We start from the raw sequence: 23,405 nt of genomic DNA, 5'->3' as shown, positions 1-23,405 counted from the left end.
GCCATGCAACCAATGCTAGAATGCTGCTCAAATGTGTGGAACTTTTACCCAATAGGACTAGCTGGAGATATTGATCATATACAGAGAAAGAGAGCACAAATGCTCACAGGTTTGTTTGATCCATGGGAGAGAGTCACAGAGATGCTGAAGTAACTGAACTGGCAGACACTTGATGACAGATGTAAACTATCCCCAGAAAGCCTATGTAAAAAGTTTCATGAAACAGCTTTAAATGATGAATATACAGGAGTCATGAGGACAAGAATAGATTAATTTAACTAGACATAGAGGCATTTAAACATTCATTCTTCTCATGCTCCATACATGAATGGCACAGGAAGAAACACAAATAACTGATAAAATATTATGTACCCTCTGTTATGACTTCACAGTGGTTTGCAGAAATAAGATGTAGATGTTCAACAATACATGTGCCCTTCATACAAAGCATTAGCTTACTCAACAATGACCTTCAAAGCAGTAATAGTGCAAGGATGTTAATGTTTTCTAAAATTACTTCTGTATGCTACCATTTATTACCACATACAAAATAGCATCCCTGGAAGTATATTTTTTACTCATACACATACTAAGACAAAAATATCTCACAAGGTATGCTAAATCAAATATTACTATCGCAACAAAGAAAAAGATGGTTAATTTACAACATGAAAAATATCTCAAGCTCTATAGTTATGGGTTCACTGAGGATGAGCATAAAGAAGAAAGTCCTCCCTTAATCCTCATTCCTAAGTATGTATTCTGTATGATGGCTTGTCAGTGATTCCATTTTTCACAGTCTACTGGTACCTCTGTAATATTGTGTTGGTTTTAGAAACATAAATTTAAATGACTAATCCTCCATTATGATCCATTTAGCGTGTAACTTATTTACAAATCATAATGAATGCTTCTTCTTTTTTTTATGTCACTCCATGTACTCTTCATCTAGTCTTCCAGTTGAAGAGCATTGTGTTCAGAAAGTTCATAGATTTAATTATTCAGATGTTCTGCAGTAGTGATGGTTTCATGAAAATTATGAGCCTTATTATATTCAGATGTTTGTCTGAGTGTATGTGCTTGCAAAAATTTGTACCCATTACAAGAAACATACTTGGGATCATACTTTCAAAACAGTTGTACTCCCCAGAAACTAAACTCATGTTGCTGCTGTTCATTTATTCTCTTCATAGGGACCAATACTACATGGATGGTGTAATGCGTGGCGATCCAAGAGCTCGGCATGCAGGCCACCCAGCCTACAGAGGACCCCCTCCTCCAGGGGGACGGGGTCCTCCACCTCCTCGTGACAAGCGCACACGCTGGTTTGTTGCGCTCTTTGATTATGACCCAACAACCATGTCTCCTAATCCTGACGCATGTGAAGAAGAGCTGCCCTTCTCTGAAGGAGACACGATAAAGGTTAGACTCAACTCAATATCACTGAATATGTTTGTTAGTCTGTTAGCTTTCAGTGTGTACAGTGTAGTGTCATATGAATGAGACTGTATCACATTTCCTAACTGCATCCAGTTTTCACCTCTTCCTCATTTTATTCTAGTGGTTTGTACAACCATACACATTATCAAAATGGATGCATGTATGAGTGCATGTTCCATATCTCCTCCTAAACCATTGGACGGATTTCAACCAAACTTGATACATGTATCCCTCACTGTCAGGAAACAATTGCTGTGGGGATAAGAACCAGCTATACATCATAGTTCAGGAGATATGACAAAATAAACAATGAGATACAATAAAAGCTGCCACATCATGATGATGATTAAATTTATTATTTCTTTGCTACCAACTCTGTTCACAACAATTTCATGGATGATATTCACATATTCTGCTGAATGTACCAAAACAAAAATATTATTGGGCAACACATAGCTCAAGAGATGTAACTTCATAAACAATGAGAGACATGAAAAAATTGCCACATTGTGAAGTTTCAATATGTTTATTCTTTACTACTGAGCCTCTCGTAAAGTTGAGTCAACTTAAGGAAATCCGTGACTTGTGGCAGCACTTTTGACAGCTTTCAACTACAAAGTGCAAATAGTTGTAGATGAAAACAATAGCAGTTATAAATAACTATGCAGAGGCATTGTCATACAGACATTTACAAAATTGCATTGTAGACATGCGAAGCAGCTGTGTCCAGCATACAGAAAGTGTTTCAAAATTTTTCCTGTATGACACTACAAACACAGTTCATATTTTGTTTTCATTTCTTTAAGAAAATTAGCAAAATTAACACTCAATCAATGCCGGGTCTGTCAGCTAGTGTATAAACTAGCATGTTTCCCACAGCTTCGCCTGTGTGCAGGTATGTCACGAATAATGTGCACATCTTTTGCTCCATCTCCTCCTCCCCCCTGCCTGTCCATCGCCTCCTCACTTCCCTATCTGTCCATCTACTCCTTCCACCTCTCCTTTCTTCCCCTCTTTTTGTCCATCTACTTGCCCCCCCCCCCCCCCCCTGCTCTGCCCATCTTGTCCTCCCCCTCTTTGTTTATCTTCTCCTCCCCCTCCCCCTCCCCCTCCCTCTCTTTACAACCCCTACCTGTCCTCTCTGTTCTTACTCATACCCTCCTGCATCCCTCTCACCCTGTCCATCTCCTCCTGCCCCCCTTTCTCCAGCATCTCTTATACCCATTTCAACCTTCGGCATGTCCATCTACACATGTATCCTCTGCAAAGGAGGTCAGTAAAGCAGGCTGGTATTATATCCACAACACACCTCTTGTGCAGCACAGCCCTTATGGAACATTATTTCCCATTATGTGTCGGCTGTCATGCAAAGCAGGCTGATATTATTCCAACACAATATACCTGTTGTGCTGGGCAGCCTATGTTGCAGTCTAGAAAATTGTTTCTTGCATATGAGGAGCAGGCTCTCCTGCAAAACAGGGCGATACCCCCACTGTATTGGTCCTCTTGGTGCAAGTAATGTGTATGTCAAATTTGGACCACTCAGGTCTAGGAGCATGGCAGGAGTTTTATATAAATATGGAAAATGATCATTGAGAGGGGGAAAGGGCATATTGATCATCAGGTGATACTCACAGTGAGTTTAAGCTTGTGAAATATGTACTTACGTTTTAAAGAACTGAGAAGGAGGGGAAAAACACACTTTTTCAGTGAATTCTAAGATCCTTGGTCTTTAAATACTCCAAGTAATTCTGACTGACAACACCAATTAATTTAGCACAATTTTGTCATTTGCACTTGAAAATGAGTAGGGAAGATTCTTCCTCAAGTCTAGTTGATAAGCCATCTGCTTTATTTCAGCCCCAGTTATGGCAAACAGATTCTTTTCCATATTGATTCAGTGATGAATAAACTTTTTAAAACAATATCTACTGTCTGCATCTGTTTTTTTCCTGACTTTCTTTATTTTTAGTGTAGTTACTTCCTTAATTTTCGAATATTGTCTTATACAGTTGACCTTGGTACTCGAAATGTTTCTGGAGCTTTCACCATTTCCAATTCTTAATTCCTTATAGCATGACATATAGCTTGAAAATTCGTTGTGACTGTATATAACTTATATAACTTTTCTTTATATCAATTCATGTATTGGAATACTTATGTATTGTAAAATGACAATGAATATGTGTTAAACTGCTTGAGATAAAACAGCTGAAAATCTGCAGGGTACTTGGGCATGAAATCTACAATATGAATGCTCATAATACTGCATGTACCTGAGAATGGCCTTCTGTTGGTGATATATTACACATGACTCTGTTAGTACAAATACACAATAAATACACTCCTGGAAATTGAAATAAGAACACCGTGAATTCATTGTCCCAGGAAGGGGAAACTTTATTGACACATTCCTTGGGTCAGATACATCACATGATCACACTGACAGAACCACAGGCACATAGACACAGGCAACAGAGCATGCACAATGTCGGCACTAGTACAGTGTATATCCCCCTTTCGCAGCAATGCAGGCTGCTATTCTCCCATGGAGATGATCGTAGAGATGCTGGATGTAGTCCTGTGGAATGGCTTGCCATGCCATTTCCACCTGGCACCTCAGTTGGACCAGTGTTCGTGCTGGACGTGCAGTACCGCGTGAGACGACGCTTCATCCAGTCCCAAACATGCTCAATGGGGGACAGATCCGGAGATCTTGCTGGCCAGAGTAGTTGACTTACACCTTCTAGAGCACGTTGGGTGGCACGGGATACATGAGGACGTGCATTGTCCTGTTGGAACAGCAAGTTCCCTTGCCGGTCTAGGAATGGTAAAATGATGGGTTCGATGACGGGTTGGATGTACCGTGCACTATTCAGTGTCCCCTCGACAATCACCAGAGGTGTACGGCCAGTGTAGGAGATCGCTCCCCACACCATGATGCCGGGTGTTGGCCCTGTGTGCCTCGGTCGTATGCAGTCCTGATTGTGGCGCTCACCTGCACGGCGCCAAACACGCATACGACCATCATTGGCACCAAGGCAGATCGCTGAAGATGACACGTCTCCATTCGTCCCTCCATTCACGCCTGTTGCGACACCACTGGAGGCGGGCTGCACGATGCTGGGGCGTGAGCGGAAGACGGCCTAACGGTGTGCAGGACCGTAGCCCTGCTTCATGGAGACGGTTGCAAATGGTCCTCGCCGATACCCCAGGAGCAACAGTGTCCCTAATTTGCTGGGAAGTGGCGGTGCGGTCCCCTACGGCACTGCGTAGGATCCTACGGTCTTGGCGTGCATCCGTGCGTCGCTGCGGTCCGGTCCCAGGTCGACGGGCACGTGCACCTTCCGCCGACCACTGGCGACAACATCGATGTACTGTGGAGACCTCACGCCCCACGTGTTGAGCAATTCGGCGGTACGTCCTCCCGGCCTCCCACATGCCCACTATACGCCCTCGCTCAAAGTCCGTCAACTGCACATACGGTTCACGTCCACGCTGTCACGGCATGCTACCAGTGTTAAAGACTGCGATGGATTTCCGTATGCCACGGCAAACTGGCTGACACTGACGGCAGCGGTGCACAAATGCTGCGCAGCTAGCGCCATTCGACGGCCAACACCGCAGTTCCTGGTGTGTCCGCTGTGCCATGCATGTGATCATTGCTTGTACAGCCCTCTCGCAGTGTCCGGAGCAAGTATGGTGGGTCTGACACACTGGTGTCAATGTGTTCTTTTTTCCATTTCCAGGAGTGTAGTAATTCAAACGACTTTTTTCCAAGTATTATACTGTTCAGTTCTCCATTTCTTCCCCTTTAAAATTGTATCATCAGAAGGAAGGTTGGGTTACATTTACCTGATCATTCTCCAAGACAGAACATAGGTTTAAGAAATGATGAATAGGCTTGGGAAACTCCTAAAGTCATCTTGGTCTTGTATGCCATTGGTAAAATGCTCCATGAGAGTGCCATATGTATACAGTGAAATTCGAAGTCATGTCCCATAGGACATAATCAACAATGGTGCCTAAGCTGTCTTGGCCCATAGGACAAAAGTTGTAATTAGTGGAGATAGTGAAGACACAAAGAAACGAATACATGCTACTGATGTGCTTGAATCATGCAAAAAAAAATGATATATTGTCAGTCAGTGGTGACTCAGTCGTTTGAAAGTACCACTAATGCAGAAGGTTTGCTAACTGACTGCTACCCTGCAGAAGATACATGTGAATGCAGTGTCTCACACTGATGGACACTGACTGTAATGTCACTGTTGGTATTTCTGTACAGGCTCTGGTGATATTCTCCTGCAAGTCAGTTAATGTTCTTGGTATGTTGGTGTCCACTATAGACTTGAGGTGCTCCCAAAGGAAAAAGTCTAGTAGTGTCAGGGATGGTGACCTAGTTGGCCATTCCAGCAGATCCCATTTGCCAACCAAATGCTCAGGAAGAACCTCGTCCAGGATATGGCAGACATTTCATCTCAATTGTGTGTGGGTGTGCCATTCTACTGGAAGGAAAGTGTACATCCCTGTTCAACAGAAAGACCATCCAAATAGGTTATCAATGTTGGTTCAAAATGTTGTCTGTAGGATGCAGCAATGAGCAAGCTGTTAAAAAATATAGGACCAATGAGAACATCTCTGTGTAAGCCACACCACACATTTAAACTAGGATTAGTCTGAGTGTATGCCTTGACAACAAAATCAAGGTTGCCATTTGCCCAATAGACAGCATTATATCTATTCACTCTCATTGGAAAGGAAACTAACTTCATTGTGGAAAGAAATGTCAGTTTGAAGTTTCTGCTAGTGTGTGCACCCTTCTGTAAACCATTCACAGAATTGCTATCAGTATCATCACTGTGGAGTTTTTGCACAAAGTAAATTCCATGAAGGTGGAAATGATTAGAGGATAGTATCCAGGACATGGAGGCTTAGCTCATGATTCATTCCTACAGTACCTGCTTGTTGATGGACTTCGGCTCACCATCGCCTTAGCTAGTACTTATCCTGTGTTACTGTGCATGCTTGTCTGAAACATCCATTAAATGGCCGATCATTTTATGATTAGGCTTACATTGGTTCCAATGTTACCTGTAGTATTCTGCTGTTGCTGCTTCACATTGAGTCAAGTCTGCCATGTGAATAAGGACCATCTCTGCCTTTTTCTGACAGTGTAAATTCTTGTTCAAGTCACTATGTTGCAGAACAGTGCCACATTACATGGTTGTGGTACCTAGTGCCTCTTTAATGCCCTTCTGTCAGGCTAAATTAATCAGTTGCCTGATAGGCAACAAGCCATGTGGTACTGTGCACTGCACATGACTGGTCATTTTGATGGTGTGATGGTGGGTCATTCCTCTTGTTGTAGTATTCACTATCTCTTTTAATACCTGGTTTGTTGTATGGGACATGACTTTTGAATCACCCTGTAGAATCCCAAACCTGACAGTTATGTCTACATGAAATCAAAAATGATGTGCATATTGCCTCCAGAACAGGTGTGGATGATACTAGATACATGGGTAATGTCTGGGACACCATAATTATTTTTATGCTCTTCTTTTTCATCACAAAAGCATTGATAAGGACAGAAGACATTGACGAGGTTAGAACAGAGAGCTATCAATTTTACAAGGTTCTATATTTATACAGCTTATTAATATAGGTTCTGAGAAAATCAATTACTTGTATGAATTGTATTTTGCCAAAATTTAATCTGTCTGCCTTTAGCCATAAAGATATGCAAATGACCTCTGAGAATAAACCCATAATCCTCCTCTCCAGCTGCTCTCACACTTCTGTGAAGGGTTCAGTACTGGAAAGCATTATATGACCTCACAAACACAATTATGATAAAACTAAATGAGGAAGATTACTGTGTTAGTCATTTTACAGAGCTCGCTAATTTTGTGGACCATAAAGTTCAGCTAGAGAAATTAGGATTTTGTGATGTAAAATGCAACTTACTTCCATAGTTTGGGTCATATCGTAATAATAGAGAACAGAGGGTCATATTAATAAATGATAACAAGGAAGTAAATCTAAATTCAGAGTGAAAAGAGATTAGATATGGAGTGTCATGCCATTTAGAACCTGACCCACTGATGTTCTTGACCTACGTAAATGATTTCCAAAAGCCTTTAAAAACTGTTCTCTTTCTGGTTGATACAAGCGTACACTATCGGAAATGATTTACAATTATTGATTGTGTATTGTGTATTATGTATTAAACAGGGAACCTAAAAACAATGGAGAGGCTTCATCCTGCCATAGCCTTCAATAGTTCACAAACCCACAACAGGCCAAAGCAGTCCACCCACCCCACCATTGCCCCACACTGAACCCAGAGTTATTGTGCGGTTTGGCCCCAGTGGGCCACCCCTGGGAATGTCTCATATCAGATGAGTGTAACCCCAAATTTTTTGCATGATAGACTAATTATGGTGTACGCATACATGTAGACAGTGTTTGTACAGCTATGGCCGACATAGTGTAACTGAGGGGGAATAAGGGGAACCAGCCTGCATTTACCGTGATGGATGGAAAACCACCTTAAAAAACCATCCACAGGTTGGCCAGCACACTGGACCTTGACACTAATCTGCCGAGTGGATTCGTGCCATGGACCAGCATGCCTTCCTCCTTGGCAAGTAGCACATTAGACCGCATGGCTAACCAGGTGGGCTAAATTATGGATTACTTCCTTTTAAACTCAGATGGAAGGCATACATAAATGACAACTGCATTTATAGAAGAGATGAATTCCTCTTCGAGCAACTCCTATATATATTGACTATGAAAACAACTAATGGGTTACCAAAGGAATGGTGGTGATTTTGAGCATGTGCTAATACAGTTTGTTTCATCACATAGCAGGATATTAGTGACCTCCATTCATTTTGATGAATGTTAAATGCCTCTGTTTTCTTCATCGCTGTGTCAGAAATGCAACCAGATTTTGGCAAGTTGTGAGGGTATTCAACCAAACAACTGCTATTTGGAAACCTCTATTATCCAGATTTGTGGTGTTGACCATTGCATCATTATTGATAATCTGACTACTTGCATGCTGAGTGCCCTGCACTGGGACCGTTATCTGTGGTTGGTGGCCTACCATATTTTTTGGAGTGCACAAAAAGATATAATTTGAAGAAAATAACCTTACATTATGTATTGAAATTTTAAAGTATTGCATATTATCTCTTTGTAAAATGTGTACCCACAATATCATCATGGAGAAAAATTCACAAGTGTCTAGCAATTAACTGCCCTGAAGAGTACCACAGTAAGTCTCTCAAAATGTTGGCAATTTAGTTTCATTATGACATGCCGTAACACCTGAAATTATTTTATTTGTTGCATTTGTTGCTCTGAGTGTGACCAGTGCTCAAATGACATAAACACAGTGCATACATAATTTATTTGGACACTTAAAAATTCTGAATTTCATTTTTATCTGAAGATGAATAACTGCACAGACTCAAGAGTCATTAAAATTGTTGTGTCAACTTGAACTATATCTTTCCAGTAGTTTTCAACACAGTTTTGATAGCCTATGATGAAAGCAATATGTGTCTTTACATTCACCTAGTTAGTTTAGTGTTCATTTTTAGCTGTTTCAACCATACTGGCATGTGAGATTGTATGAGTTTGGAGCTACATATGTTATTCTAGGTGTGCTAAACCAGTGTTGCAGTATTCAAAAACAAGTGAGCTGCCTACAGTCTGCACTTCCATTTATAGCTGTTGTTCTTTATTTCTTATGAACTGGATACTTTGGTGGATCAAGAACACTGAGGACTCATTTTTCAAGCCTTGGTCTAAAAAATAACTTCAACTAGCCATTGGTGCTTAATTACACTAGCCAAAGCTGTTCTTATTGGTTATTTATTTATTCACTTATTTGTTTATTCCCCTTTGATGATATTGCTACCACATCTACCTGTTGGAGTTGAAGATTTAATTGCAACAATTGTACATCTTTTGGTAGTGCATTATTTTTCCTGTTGAAGCTGATGAGTAACTTGCAACTATTGTTTTTATTTTGAAATAATGTTGGTATTCTTTTTTATTTACTTTATTATTGGTTATGCCAGATATTCTTTCCCAAGCTGTTCAGATGTATTTATTTTTATTTATTTATTTGTCATTGGCCTATGTACGTTGAGATAGACAATTTTACATTTCAAGTTTTATATCACATTTACTATTTTACCATCTGATTGCTGGAAATACACTTTATGTTACACAATCCTGTTGTTTTTTATATGCACTTTCCAGTTTCAGGAATACAAATTGGTGAATTTTTATTTCCTACTTAGCTCATTTGCTACAGTAAGTGATAAGTTTGAGAGGTACATGGGAATGAAGAGCTTTATCACATACTGGGGACACAGACATATTCATTAATAAATTAGAAACACTGCTTAACATTCTTTTTACTGAAAGAGCCACTGTAGTTGTCTGTGGGGATTTCAACATAAATCTTATGAATGAAAGTATGTTAAAAATCAATGCCTAAATCTATTATGTACAAGCAGCTGCTTGTGTCTGTGTATGTGCTGATGGATATGTGTGTGTGTGTGTGTGTGTGTGTGTGTGTGTGTGTGTGTGTGTGACTGTACACCTGTCTTTCCCTCTCCTTCCTGAAGAAGCAACCATCGGTTGCGAAAGCTGGTAATTCTGTGTGTGTGTTTGTGTGTTTTGTTCATGTGCCTGTCTGCCAGCGCTTTCCCGCTTGGTAAGTCTTGGAATCTTTGTTTTTTATATAAGACATCATTCAATAAAAAGAGAAGGCACAGTCAAGATAAAAAATGCTTTTGACATGATTATCAACTCTTATAGCTTTATTCTGCCACAGGAACACTGTTTGAGCACCAGGAAAGTTGCCCCTTAGTTTTATTGCTTATTGAAGATCAGACTGAAAGAAGGCATAGTAGGAAGAAAGTCGTTGATAGTTACTAATTAATGTTTTTGATTTGATTTGCAAAAAGATTAATCTAGATAATTTAGTACATAACTATTCTAATGGCTTTGGACGACAATTTAAGTGCAAATTAAATATACTAACTTCCACTTCTGTTACGAAATGACTTACTTGACATGCTCAGCCAACTTTCCTTGTTGGTCAGCCTGATTCTGCAAACTGTCTTTCACTTCTTCTCCAAAGTATGCTGCTAGTAACAGGAATTTCTTAATACTCTTTCTACTTACAAAAATAGGTAGTCGTACAAAGTTTCATTTGCATTAACTAATGACATATATGTAAACTTCAGCCATATTACACAACCCACTCTTCACATAAATATATACTGTTTAGTAAGTCTCTTGTGTATCCAAACGTCAGAAAAAAACAAATTTACATGTAAGAGAAAGGTTGCTTAAACATCCTGTCCAGTCTCAACATGAACCGTAATACACGTCATCCCTTAAACAAGGCTGAGACAAAAGTTTTTCTCAAGAGTGCCTTCTCCACTGTTTCTTTTTCACTAACAATAGTCACTGACAATATTATCACAGAGTTACATAAATACTCCATGGCCCTCTCATACGCACTTTTACTAAAACTTCCATGGACCGCCGACAAGTACTTGTCATTGCCGTTTGACCACCGCATCTACATTCTTCTTGTGAGTGAATTTAAAACCTGCGCATACAAACATGTGATGCCAGGAGGTAAGATTCTATCATCCCACACTCACATCTAAAATATTGTGTGTTCGAGACAATAGAAGGGTGAGTGGTTCCAGAATTTACGCAGAAATTCTCAAAATACTACACTATTTGGTGTGGCTCTTTCAAGTCAGTATGGGATCCATATCAATTCCGAGAAGTCTAACAGAGTAACACTCATTTACTTTTTCATTTTGCTTCTGCAAGAAGAAGCACGTAGTTTGATGCTTAGTATAACCTTGCTGTTATTGAGCAATGTTGTAGATGTTTCAAGCATTACTTTTGTTTTTTTTACTCACCTCCTCCAAGTTGTTATCCACAATAATCAGAGTCTTGTCACCAGCACATATTATGGATGTGTGAGATGAGAAGGAAGGCAAGTCGTTCAAGTTGACAAACAAGAAAAAGGAACAGTCTAAGCATTGAGCCTTAAGGTGCACCCCTAAAAATTGGTAGAGCATTTGATTGTCAGCTACTTTCCATAACCATCTGACCTCTGTTTGCTAAGTATGCTCTATTTAGTGTCAGTTTGTTGTGAATCATCATTTATTTGTCTCATAAAGTACTTAATCTAAACCATTTGATTCAGGTCAGGAGACATGTCAAAATTGTGGTAAAATATCATCATAAACACAGAACAGCTGATGTCAACAAAAAGCATCATAATAGTAATACAGTTTTTGTATATATACATACAATAAAATCTAACACTTAATCACCCCTCACACAAATTATAATTTCATCCTCTATGAATTTTTCTATTGAGTAGTAGCATTTATCCCACTGAATCTGGTGTAGCCTCATTTTTAAAATTTCTGGTTTCATATTAAATATGTTTTTGCCCATTAACTTGTTATATATTGTCCTCTCCATATACCGTAGTGTGCACACAATTTCCACTGGTTTGTGGGTAGCATAAAAAAGAATTATTTCTCATGTTATATGTGTGATTAAAATGATTCTCCACAAATAATTTTTGCCTGTTGTGTAGGAAGATCAAAATTTCATAAATTTACAGGGGGGGGGGGGGGGGGGGGGAGGACTAGTTACGTTTTGCAGTTTCCAAAATAATTGATGACAAGACTCTGTTTGCTGTGCAGTACACATGTATCTGTCAGTTTTCTTTTGCAGTTTAAGTATTAGAGATACACTACTTGAACTTCCCCAGAAAATTATCTGATATCTAATAACAGATTCCAAATAACTATGACAAGTAAGTTTTCATATGCTCAAGTCAGTGGAATTTGCCAGTATTTGCATTGCAAATGCAAAACTGCTTAGTTTATTTGGTAGGAAGTCAATATGTATATTATAGCTTAAATCCTTGTCCACATTTAGTCCCAGGAATTTGACTGTGTCAACGTCTTTCATAAGTTGATTGTTATGTTATTTTTTAAGTTCCACACATTTTCAATGTTTGGTTTTGAAGTGTACCATATGGGCTTTTGCAATGTTCAGTTTCTACACATTTAACTGGAACCAGTTTTCAAAGGTATCCAGTGTGCTTAAGATAGAGCTTGGAATGTTTTCTGCATTATCATCTTCAATTAAAACAGAAGTATAATATGCTAACAGAACTGATGCGAAATTTATTTTTGTGGGTAGGTCATTTATGTAGAACAGGAACAGGATTGGCCCCAAAATGTAGCCTTGAGGCATACCTTGTGATATTGTGCTCCACCTAGAATAATAATTCACTGCATCTGAGATGATAGTTACCGTTTGTTTGCTGTTGCATGCGTATGATGCGAGCCAATTTAGAGCATTATCTTTCATTCCATATTCGTCTAATTTGTAGATATACAAGTCATGGTTCAGAGAGTCAAATGCATTTGTGAGATTGCAGAAGAAGCCTGCACCTTTACTTCTCTGATCCAATGATTTGCATATCTTTACAATAAAGTTATTCACTGCGTCCAGAGTGTTTTTCCTGCTTGAAATCCACATTGATTACTTATAATGTCATTTTTAACAATAAAATTTTTGATCTAGTTTGCAGCTACTTTTGACAGGACTCAAAGAATAGAAATTGGGTGATAGTTTCCCTTGTCTTAACTTCACCCTTTCATCAACAATGGTCTGACTTCAGAATATTTGATACCATAACACTCTAGCTTATTTATGAGTGTTTCATGTGATGCAGTGGCAAATGCTTTGCTCAAGTCTAGTACTAAGGCACAACTAAAGAATTGTTTTTCAAAATCATCAAGAATATCAGTAACAGGAGTTTATACTGCATTTACTATAGACAAATCTGGTCTAAAACCAAAGAGCAAAGTGGAAAATAGATTTTGATACCCAAAATAGCTGAAAAGTTGCAATGTAATACATCATTCTATAACCTTGGATATTGTAGGTAGGTATGTTTCTGAACTCTTCTTATAAACAAGGATAACAATGATAGTGTTCAGGCCCTCAGAAAATTTTTCAGCCTTAAAAGTATTATTTCTTAAAACGGTAAGAGGAGCAATGATAATGTTTATTTTCTGTTTCAGAATGATGTTTAAGAAGTCATAACGATCTTCTCTGTACTGGCAACATATGTTTGTGACCACTTTGTTTACAATTTGGCAGGTAACCTGCTTCCATTTAAGAGTTAAGTTATTTGAGTCATGTATGTTATGGAAAGTACTTCCAGAAGTGGAGTGGAAGTAGTAAGATCTTCACACTTAGTACTATTTACAAAGAACTCATTTAGTACTTCTGACAATATTGAAGTTTCTTGTCTGTTTTTATATTTCTGTGCTATTGTGTTAATTACCTTCCAGGCACCTTTACATTTGTTAGTGGAATTTTTTATGAAAGCATCATTTGTCCTCTGTTACAATTTGTACAGAAACCAGATGGCAGTTATAATAGTCAAGGAACATGAAAGGGAAGCAGTGGTTGGGAACTGAGTGAGACAGGATTGTAGCCTCTCCACGATGTTATTCAATCTTTATATTGAGCAAGCAGTAAAGGAAACAAAAGAAAAGTTCAGAGTAGGCACTAAAATCCATGGAGAAGAAATAAAAACTTTGAGGTTTGCCGATGACATTGTAATTCTGTCAGAGACAGCAAAGGACTTGGAAGATCAGTTGAATGGAATGGACAGTATCTTGAAAGGAGGATATAGGATGAACATCAACAAAAGCAAAACGAGGATAATAGAATAAATGTGGTGCTACAGAAGAATGCTGCAGATTAGATGGGTAGATCACATAACTAATGAGAAGGTATTGAATAGAATTGGGGAGAAGAGGAGTTTGTGGCACAACTTGACTAAAAGAAGGTATCGGTTGGTAGGACATGTTCTGAGACATCAAGGGATCACCAATTTAGTATTGGAGGGCAGTGTGCAGGGTAAGGATCGTAGAGGGAGACCAAGAGATGAATACACGAAGCAGATTCAGATGGATGTGGGTTGGAGTAGGTACTGGGAGATGAAGAAGCTGCCACAGGATAGAGTAGCAGACATATTTAAAGGCTTGTGTCTGTGTATGTGCGGATGGATATGTGTGTGTGTGTGCGAGTGTACACCTGTCCTTTTTTTCCCCTAAGGGAAGTCTTTCCGCTCCCGGGATTGGAATCACTCCTTACCCTCTTCCTTAAAACCCACATCCTTTCATTTTTTCCTCTCCTTCCCTCTTTCCTGATGAAGCAACTGCCAGTTGCGAAAGCTCGTAATTCTGTGTGTGTGTTTGTGTGTTTTGTTCATGTGCCTGTCTGCCGGCGCTGGACCCACCTCCTCTTCCTCAAAATCACCCTCTCCAAACCTTCCAGGAATTTCTCACTTCCAGCCTTGCCTCTCAATCTTTCTTGAAAAACCTTAATCCTACTCCCAACATCACCACAGCCGAATCCCAGGCTATCCGTGATCTGAAAGCTGACCGATCCATCATCATTCTTCCGGCTGACAAGGGTTCCACGACTGTGGTACTTGATCGTCGGGAGTATGTGGCTGAGGGACTGCGTCAGCTTTCAGACAACTCTACATACAAAGTTTGCCGAAGTAATCCCATTCCTGATGTCCAGGCGGAGCTTCAAGGAATCCTCAGAACCTTAGGCCCCCTACAAAACCTTTCACCTGACTCCATCAAACTCCTCACCCCACCGTCACCTCGCACTCCTACCTTCTACCTACTTCCTAAAATTCACAAACCCAAACATCCTGGCCGCCCCATTGTAGCTGGTTACCAAGCCCCCACAGAACGTATCTCTGCCTACGTAGATCAACACCTTCAACCCATTACATGCAGTCTCCCATCCTTCATCAAAGACACCAACCACTTTCTCGAACGCCTGGAATCCGTACCCAGTCTGTTACCCCCAGAAACCATCCTGGTAACCATTGATGCCACTTCCCTATACACAAATATCCCGCACGTCCAGGGCCTCGCTGCAATGGAGCACTTCCTTTCACGCCGATCACCTGCCACCCTACCTAAAACCTCTTTCCTCGTCACCTTAGCCAGCTTCATCCTGACCCACAACTTCTTCACTTTTGAAGGCCAGACATACCAACAATTAAAGGGAACAGCCATGGGTACCAGGATGGCCCCCTCGTATGCCAACCTATTTATGGGTCGCTTAGAGGAAGCCTTCTTGGTTATCCAAGCCTGCCAACCCAAAGTTTGGTACAGATTTATTGATGACATCTTCATGATCTGGACTCACAGTGAAGAACAACTCCAGAATTTCCTCTCCAACCTCAACTCCTTTGGTTCCATCAGATTCACCTGGTCCTACTCCAAATCCCATGCCACTTTCCTAGACGTTGACCTCCATCTGTCCAATCGCCAGCTGCACACATCCGTCCACATCAAACCCACCAACAAGCAACAGTACCTCCATTATGACAGCTGCCACCCATTCCATATCAAACGGTCCCTTCCCTACAGCCTAGGCCTTCGTGGCAAACGAATCTGCTCCAGTCCTGAATCCCTCGACCATTACACCAACAACCTGAAAACAGCTTTCGCATCCCGCAACTACCCTCCCAACCTGGTACAGAAGCAGATAACCAGAGCCACTTCCTCATCCCCTCAAACCCAGAACCTCTCACAGAAGAACCCCAAAAGTGCCCCACTTGTAACAGAATACTTCCCGGGACTGGATCAGACCTTGAATGTGGCTCTCCAGCAGGGATACGACTTCCTAAAATCCTGCCCCGAAATGAGATCCATCCTTCATGAAATCCTCCCCACTCCACCAAGAGTGTCTTTCCGCCGTCCACCTTACCTTCGTAACCTCTTGGTTCATCCCTATGAAATCCCCAAACCACCTCCCCTACCCTCTGGCTCCTACCCTTGCAACCGCCCCCGGTGTAAAACCTGTCCTATGCACCCTCCCACCACCACCTACTCCAGTCCTGTAACCCGGAAGGTGTACACGATCAAAGGGAGAGCCACATGTGAAAGCACCCACCTGATTTACCAACTGACCTGCCTGCACTGTGATGCTTTCTATGTGGGAATGACCAGCAACAAACTGTCCATTCACATGAATGGACACAGGCAGACAGTGTTTGTTGGTAATGAGGATCACCCTGTGGCTAAACATGCCTTGATGCACGGCCAGCACATCTTGGCACAGTGTTACACCGTCCGAGTTATCTGGATACTTCCCACCAACACCAACCTATCCGAACTCCGGAGATGGGAACTCGCCCTTTAGTATATCCTCTCTTCTCGATATCCGCCAGGCCTCAACCTCCGCTAATTTCAAGTTGCCGCCACTCATACCTCACCTGTCTTTCAACAACTTCTTTGCCTCTGTACTTCCGCCTCGACTGACATCTCTGCCCTTACTCTTTGCCTTTAAATATGTCTGCTTGTGTCTGTGTATGTGCGGATGGAAATGTGTGTGTGTGTGCGAGTGTACACCTGTCCTTTTTTTCCCCTAAGGGAAGTCTTTCCGCTCCCGGGATTGGAATGACTCCTTACCCTCTCCCTTAAAGCCCACATCCTTTCATTTTTCCCTCTCCTTCCCTCTTTCCTGACGAAGCAACTGTCAGTTGCGAAAGCTCGTAATTCTGTGTGTGTGTTTGTGTGTTTTGTTCATGTGCCTGTCTGCCGGCGCTTTCCGGCTTGGTATATATATATATATATATATATATATATATATATATATATATATATATATATATATTAAAAACAAAGATTCCAAGACTTACCAAGCGGGAAAGCGCCGGCAGACAGGCACAATGAACAAAACACACAAACGCACACACAGAATTACTAGCTTTCGCAAGCGATGGTTGCTTCTTCATGAAAGAGGGAAGGAGAGGGAAAGGCGAAAGGATGTGGGTTTTAAGGGAGAGGGTAAGGAGTCATTCCAATCCCGGGAGCGGAAAGACTTCCCTTAGGGGGAAAAAAGGACAGGTGTACACTCGCACACACACACATATCCATCCGTACGTACATAATGTATGTAAGGGAAGTCTTTCCGCTCCCGGGATTGGAGTGACTCCTTACCCTCTCCCTTAAAACCCACATCCTTTTGTCTTTCCTGAAGAAGCAACCATCGGTTGCGAAAGCTAGTAATTCTGTGAGTGTGTTTGTGTGTTTTGTTCATTGTGCCTGTCTGCCGGCACTTTCCCGCTTGGTAAGTCTTGGAATCTTTGTTTTTAATATATTTTTCCCATTTGGAAGTTTCTTTCTATTTTATTTACATCATCCTATATATATATATATATATATATATATATATATATATATATATATATATATATATATATATATATATATATATATGACAAGTCAGTTGTAAAATGATAATATGGATTTTTTTATATATTTTACTATTACAGAACGTGCAACAGTTTACAATTTCCGTGCACAATGTAAGACTATTTCCTTCATATTATATCTCTGTTTTGCACTCCAGAAAATATTCAGCACAGGAAATGGCAGGCCACTTTTGTAACCCATCACCAGGTAACAGCTCAAGTGTAAGGAACTCGGCGAGCAAGTAGCCTGATTTCAACAATGATGAAGTAGTCAACACCACAGATACCAAGCACATATGCAGTATCTCCTAAGAGGAATACTGGTTCCCAATTAGCAGTTGACTGGTTGAATACTGTCACAAACTTGCCAAAATCTTCTTGCACTTCTGATGTAGCAGTAAAGAAAATGAATGCAGGTCACGTTTGTCCTGTGTTGTGATGAAACAAACTGTGTTAGCAGAAAATCGCCACAATTCCTTTGGTAATCCATTGTTCTTTTTCTCAGTTACATAAAGAAGTCAATAACATTTTTATAATTGCAGGAATCCTTCAACACAATGTCGTACAGTAAATTAATCAGCCCAAGTTGCAGACCATCCAGCACATATGTGCAGTAAATTTTATAAGTGGTCAGTCTGTGCTTGACTGCTAGGAGGATGTAGCCATCACCCTTTTATTAAGCAGTTATAGGAAACTGATTGACATGTTGGGAATAATTAATATTAAAAACTGTTTTAATTTTGTTATAGGTCTATGGTGAAAAGGATGCTGATGGTTTCTACTGGGGTGAATGCAGAGGTAGAAGGGGATACGTGCCGCATAACATGGTTGTGGAGGTGCAGGATATGCCAAAAGTGAGTGTAATTCCTTCTTGGATTGGAAAGAAATTTGTTATCCTTCTTATATGTACTACATTGTGTGTGTGTGTGTGTGTGTGTGTGTGTGTGTGTGTGTGTGTGTGTGTGTGTGTAACCCCTAAGGGGCCAGCTGTAGAAGTCCTCAGCCCCTAGACTTACACACTACTTAAACTTACTTATGCTAAGAACAACACACACATCCATGCTCGAGGGAGGACTCGAACCTCCTGCGGGAGGGGCTGCGCAGTTCATGACAAGGCACCTCAAACCACATGGCCACTTTGTGGGGATAGAGAGAGGGGGGGGGGGGGGAGGGAGGGGTGGAAGGAAGGATATTAAATGAACATAACATGTCTCATACAACCAACGATTGCAGAATGGGTGACTTGTAAATTCTAACAGCATAAATAGACTGATAAAATTAAGTTTACAAGTGTAATACATAAATTGGTATTCCTTCAGACACTTAATATTTTACATTATTTTCCCTTAAAAACTTATGGTTATACTTCATATGTTGTTACTTCTCTGACATATACTATTTTACATGGTTATCATTGAAGAAATCTTCTACACCATAGAAACATTTGGTTTTCAGATAATTTTCCAAGTCTCCTTCAGAATTTTTTAGATTTAGTTCACACTTCTCATTCCAGATTTTATTTATAAATCTCATGCCAATTTAATATGGAGTTTTTTTATGTACTTTTAGACTGTGGCTATATAACATGTAACTTGTTCTGTGTCTTGTCTCATCTTGATGAAAAAAGCAGTTACCCTTGTAAAGTTGTGGATTTTTCTTTGTGAAAATGAGTGTCAGGAGGAATGGTCATTATTCATGGCATGACAGAAATGAACATTTGAAGCAGAAAATCCAGTAAACATGGGCTGTAAAATGCATACATTAAGAGCTGTGAACACTTCTTCCACTTCAATACTTTTGAGGTCTTAGGCAACTCTTTTCCATCCTCTAAAAGCTTTGAATAGATTAGATTTCTCAGACCCCCAGAAAATTATACTATATGTATTGACTGAAACAAAATATGAATTATATACAGTTTTTACAACAGAATCAGTGATGTTATGTAAGTTGTTCATGACATAAATGAGACAGTTCAATCAACTCATGATCAGTATGGTATCGACATTATTACACTATAACATCTTTTTAGTTACCAGTACACCCAGGAATTTGACACATCTTGCTGTGTCCAACTTTGTATCCATATAATTTACTCCACTTATATATTGTGGAGATTGTTTTGTGGTGAAATGAACAATTTCTTTTTTTTCCAAAGTTAAGTATCAAATTATAATTTTTGGCCTGTGCATATACTTCCCCAAGTGCCTGCTCAGTAATTTCAATTAAATCTTTGTTTTACAGCAGACTATTGATGTTGAATCATCTACACAGAGGATAGTATCAGACTAATCTTGAGATGGCATATTGCTGATATAATACAAAAATAATAGCGGCCCTAATTTGGAACCTCGGGGAATGCCTAATTGTGTGTGTGTGTGTGTGTGTGTGTGTGTGTGTGTGTGTGTGTGTGTGTGTGTGTAAATGCATAGAAAATTTATAGTTGTAGATAAGTACAGGTCGTTTATTGTATCTATCCTTATATTTCTGTTATTGTAATAGCACAGTGATAATGTATACTGTCGGATGCTACTTGTCAACCATTGGGATAGCTAACAGTGCTACTCAACATGAATGTCATGTATCTCTGAGGTCTGAATAAATTGCGTGCTGGTACAGTGTAGTCTCTCTAAATAGAAAATAAACTAAGTTGTGTGACCAACAAATCACAATATGTCAAATTATCTATTGATAATACTTCATAAATTTATTGGATCCCATTCTTAGTGTTGGGTTTCATAGTAATTGTCAAAAATGAATGTTGTGTTATTAAATGTAATAATGACAGTATTATGAAAAGGAAAGATTGCTACCCACTATATAGATGAGATGTTGAGTTGCCGGCAGACATAACAAAAAGATTGTCATACATTGAGCTTTCGACCAAAAGATCAGAGACAGTGGTCATATGTGTGTGAGCTGTGCTTGTGTGAATGTCTACTTTAGAAAAAAGCCTTTTGGTCAAAAGCGCAACATGTATGACAGTCTTTTTGTTATGTCTGTCTGTGACTCAGCACATCCTGTATATGGAGATAGCAATCTTTCCTTTTCATAATATTGTCATTATTCCATCCTGGATTTTTCATTGTTTAAATGTAACAACCAAATTTTGATGTCTTCATCAATCTAGTGACAGCAAAATTGCCCTAGATACAAAAGATACATGGCAAGCTCATTAATGATTTTGCTTGTTCTCTGATTAGTGTTGCTGCCATTTCTGTCTTACAGAATAGTATAGAACCTGTAAGGGGACAACATCCTCATCCTTCACATGGACCTCCTCATTCTCGTGATCGATGGGGAGATATATATGCCAACATGCCAGTCAAAAAGATGATTGCACTTTATGATTATGATCCTCAGGAACTGTCACCAAATGTTGATGCCGAGGTGAGTAGTAGTAGTAGTAGGAGGAGGAGGAGGAGGAGGATGAGGTACCTGTACCAATTTGACATTTTACAAAATTATATTAGACATGTAGAATTGTGGAGAAACAAGAAGCATGATATGAACAAAATTATAAAATTATAACACAGTTTTTTTCCTAATTTTGTGTCAAAACAAAACACACACTCACAGAGAGAGAGAAGGAGAGAGAGATTTGTCTACTACTTCAATTATACCACATGTTCACACATTACTCACACTGCATTACTCCATTCACTTAATTCCTTGCAAGCCTTGTTTCAGAGGTCTGCTAAGTATTTAAAGGTAAGTAAAAAAGATGGAAAAGTATGCAGCGGAAACATTTCGGTACTAGAAATTTAAACAGTTTACATGTTACCTCCACATATACTTAATTTAATGTATCAGTATTGTAGCTGTGTCTCTCTAATAAGTGGTTTCTAAATACTCACATGAGCACAACTCATCTCCCTGTCCCTCAGTCACACCTCTATATGCTTCTTGTAATAATGTTGTTATTCCATCCTGGGCACTCCATTGTTTATCTGTGCAGGGATATCTTTGAGCCACATTTTTAATTGTTTGTATAACTTCTTCTGTGGCTTCACTATTCTCTTTATAAGTGTATATCGTGTATTTCCCCATGTCACAGTGCAGTAAGTGTGGCTAGATTAGATCGTAATGTAATGTCAAAGATGTACCAGTATTTACTCCCTCCAGCAATTTCCTTATTAAAACTTTGGTGTGGCATATTTTGGAGCAAATTTTATTGAGATGATATGCTTATATCAAATGTCCATCTATTGAACCGAGTAACAAACCTTGAGCTAGGTATCATCTGGATGTGTTTGTCTGTTTCAAAGTCTCTACATGTATATTTTCCTTCTCTGTTTACAAACAAATTATTCACCCAGGATTACGTATTTGCTTCTTTTGTAATTGGAACAATTTATTAATTTAATGAATACACAAATAATCAGTATTGCAAAAATAATGGAAGTCTCACAATATAGTTAGATAAATAGCACAATAAACATGTGCAGTCTGCATATCAAATAGATACAAAAACATCTATTAGTGACATAACTATAGCTTTTTCAAGCTGTTGGTTAAACCTCAGAAACAAATTTTTCAGTTTTATAGTTTTCAAAAAATACTACTCTTGTTTATCATCACAAGCAGAAACTATTCTGCTCAACTAATGCTGAACTTGAGTCATTGGCATTATTGGTACTGATGTTGATAAATCTGTTTCACTTTGGGATTGGTATTTTAGTACTATTTTAATAATAAATAGATTTCAACAATAGATAGTTCCTAGGTTGCTTCTTGACCTCTCCTACTTCTGAACAACAAAAATGAAGTTTGTGTGCCAAATTTTCCTGGTGTTCAGAGCACATCATGTGTGATAATCACACTTTCAATTGGTTCCTGATGAAGGTGATGGTGAGCATCTCTCTATCCTTGATTTTGAATTCAGATATTTTGTAGCTTGGGCATTGAGAAAATCTTATACATGGATGCCACCAAGAAAGTCTCTGAGGCCAGACTCAAAATTTCCCTTAAATATTTTGACTTTTTTGCTTTCTGTAATATTTTTATGGTTTTTAATATCCATAAGTTGAACTGTCTTCCAGAGCTACAAATAATAGACATGATATCATAGCAATCGTGCAACAAAATAAAGAGAAAACACAGGCACATAATACACATAGGACAATATTATGAAAGTACTTAGTGTGTGTCTGGAATATGACTGCCGATAGATAATGGATATATATGCTACACGGTGTTATAGTCATGAATAAATATGATGCCATAGTGAATACATCTGAATGAGTTTGCATGTCACCAGATCATTAGTACATTTGAAGTCTGCCACAGTCAATACAAGTTTGGCCTGCAGTTGAATGTTATCCACAACTGCAGAGAAGATCCCAGAAATAAGAAAACATTTAACAATTGTATGGGCAAGGCTGACCATTTACAATAGCCCAGTACTAGAGTAATAAACTTGCCATAAGTGTACAAGCACATGCAAGAAATTCTGGTTTTGTTGTGAATGGATACCTTGTGACTGTCATTGTGGTGACTATCTCTGTCTCACACATTTCCTACTGGAATATGTATTGTTGGCTTTGAAAAGTTGCTTTGTATGCAAGTGGCCTACACGATGCAT

At 39.4% G+C, this 23,405-nt stretch overlaps 1 protein-coding gene across 9 annotated transcripts in view; it reads left to right on the top strand.

Moving 5' to 3' along the window:
* The window catches only part of LOC126284265 (RIMS-binding protein 2-like), a 1,431,128-nt gene that overhangs the window by 1,205,938 nt on the left and 201,785 nt on the right, over positions 1 to 23,405 (top strand). For all 9 annotated transcript variants that reach the window (XM_049983077.1, XM_049983076.1, XM_049983073.1 and 6 more), the window contains exons 21-23: positions 1,194 to 1,422; positions 18,574 to 18,678; positions 21,050 to 21,211. In XM_049983077.1, the coding sequence (XP_049839034.1) occupies positions 1,194 to 1,422; positions 18,574 to 18,678; positions 21,050 to 21,211 (496 nt within the window). The remainder of the gene's footprint in view (positions 1 to 1,193; positions 1,423 to 18,573; positions 18,679 to 21,049; positions 21,212 to 23,405) is intronic.

Source organism: Schistocerca gregaria, chromosome 8 (genome assembly GCF_023897955.1).
Source record: "Schistocerca gregaria isolate iqSchGreg1 chromosome 8, iqSchGreg1.2, whole genome shotgun sequence".
NCBI lineage: Eukaryota > Metazoa > Arthropoda > Insecta > Orthoptera > Acrididae > Schistocerca > Schistocerca gregaria.
Note: the sequence above shows the minus strand (reverse complement) of the source record. Positions and strands in the feature narration are given on the sequence as shown.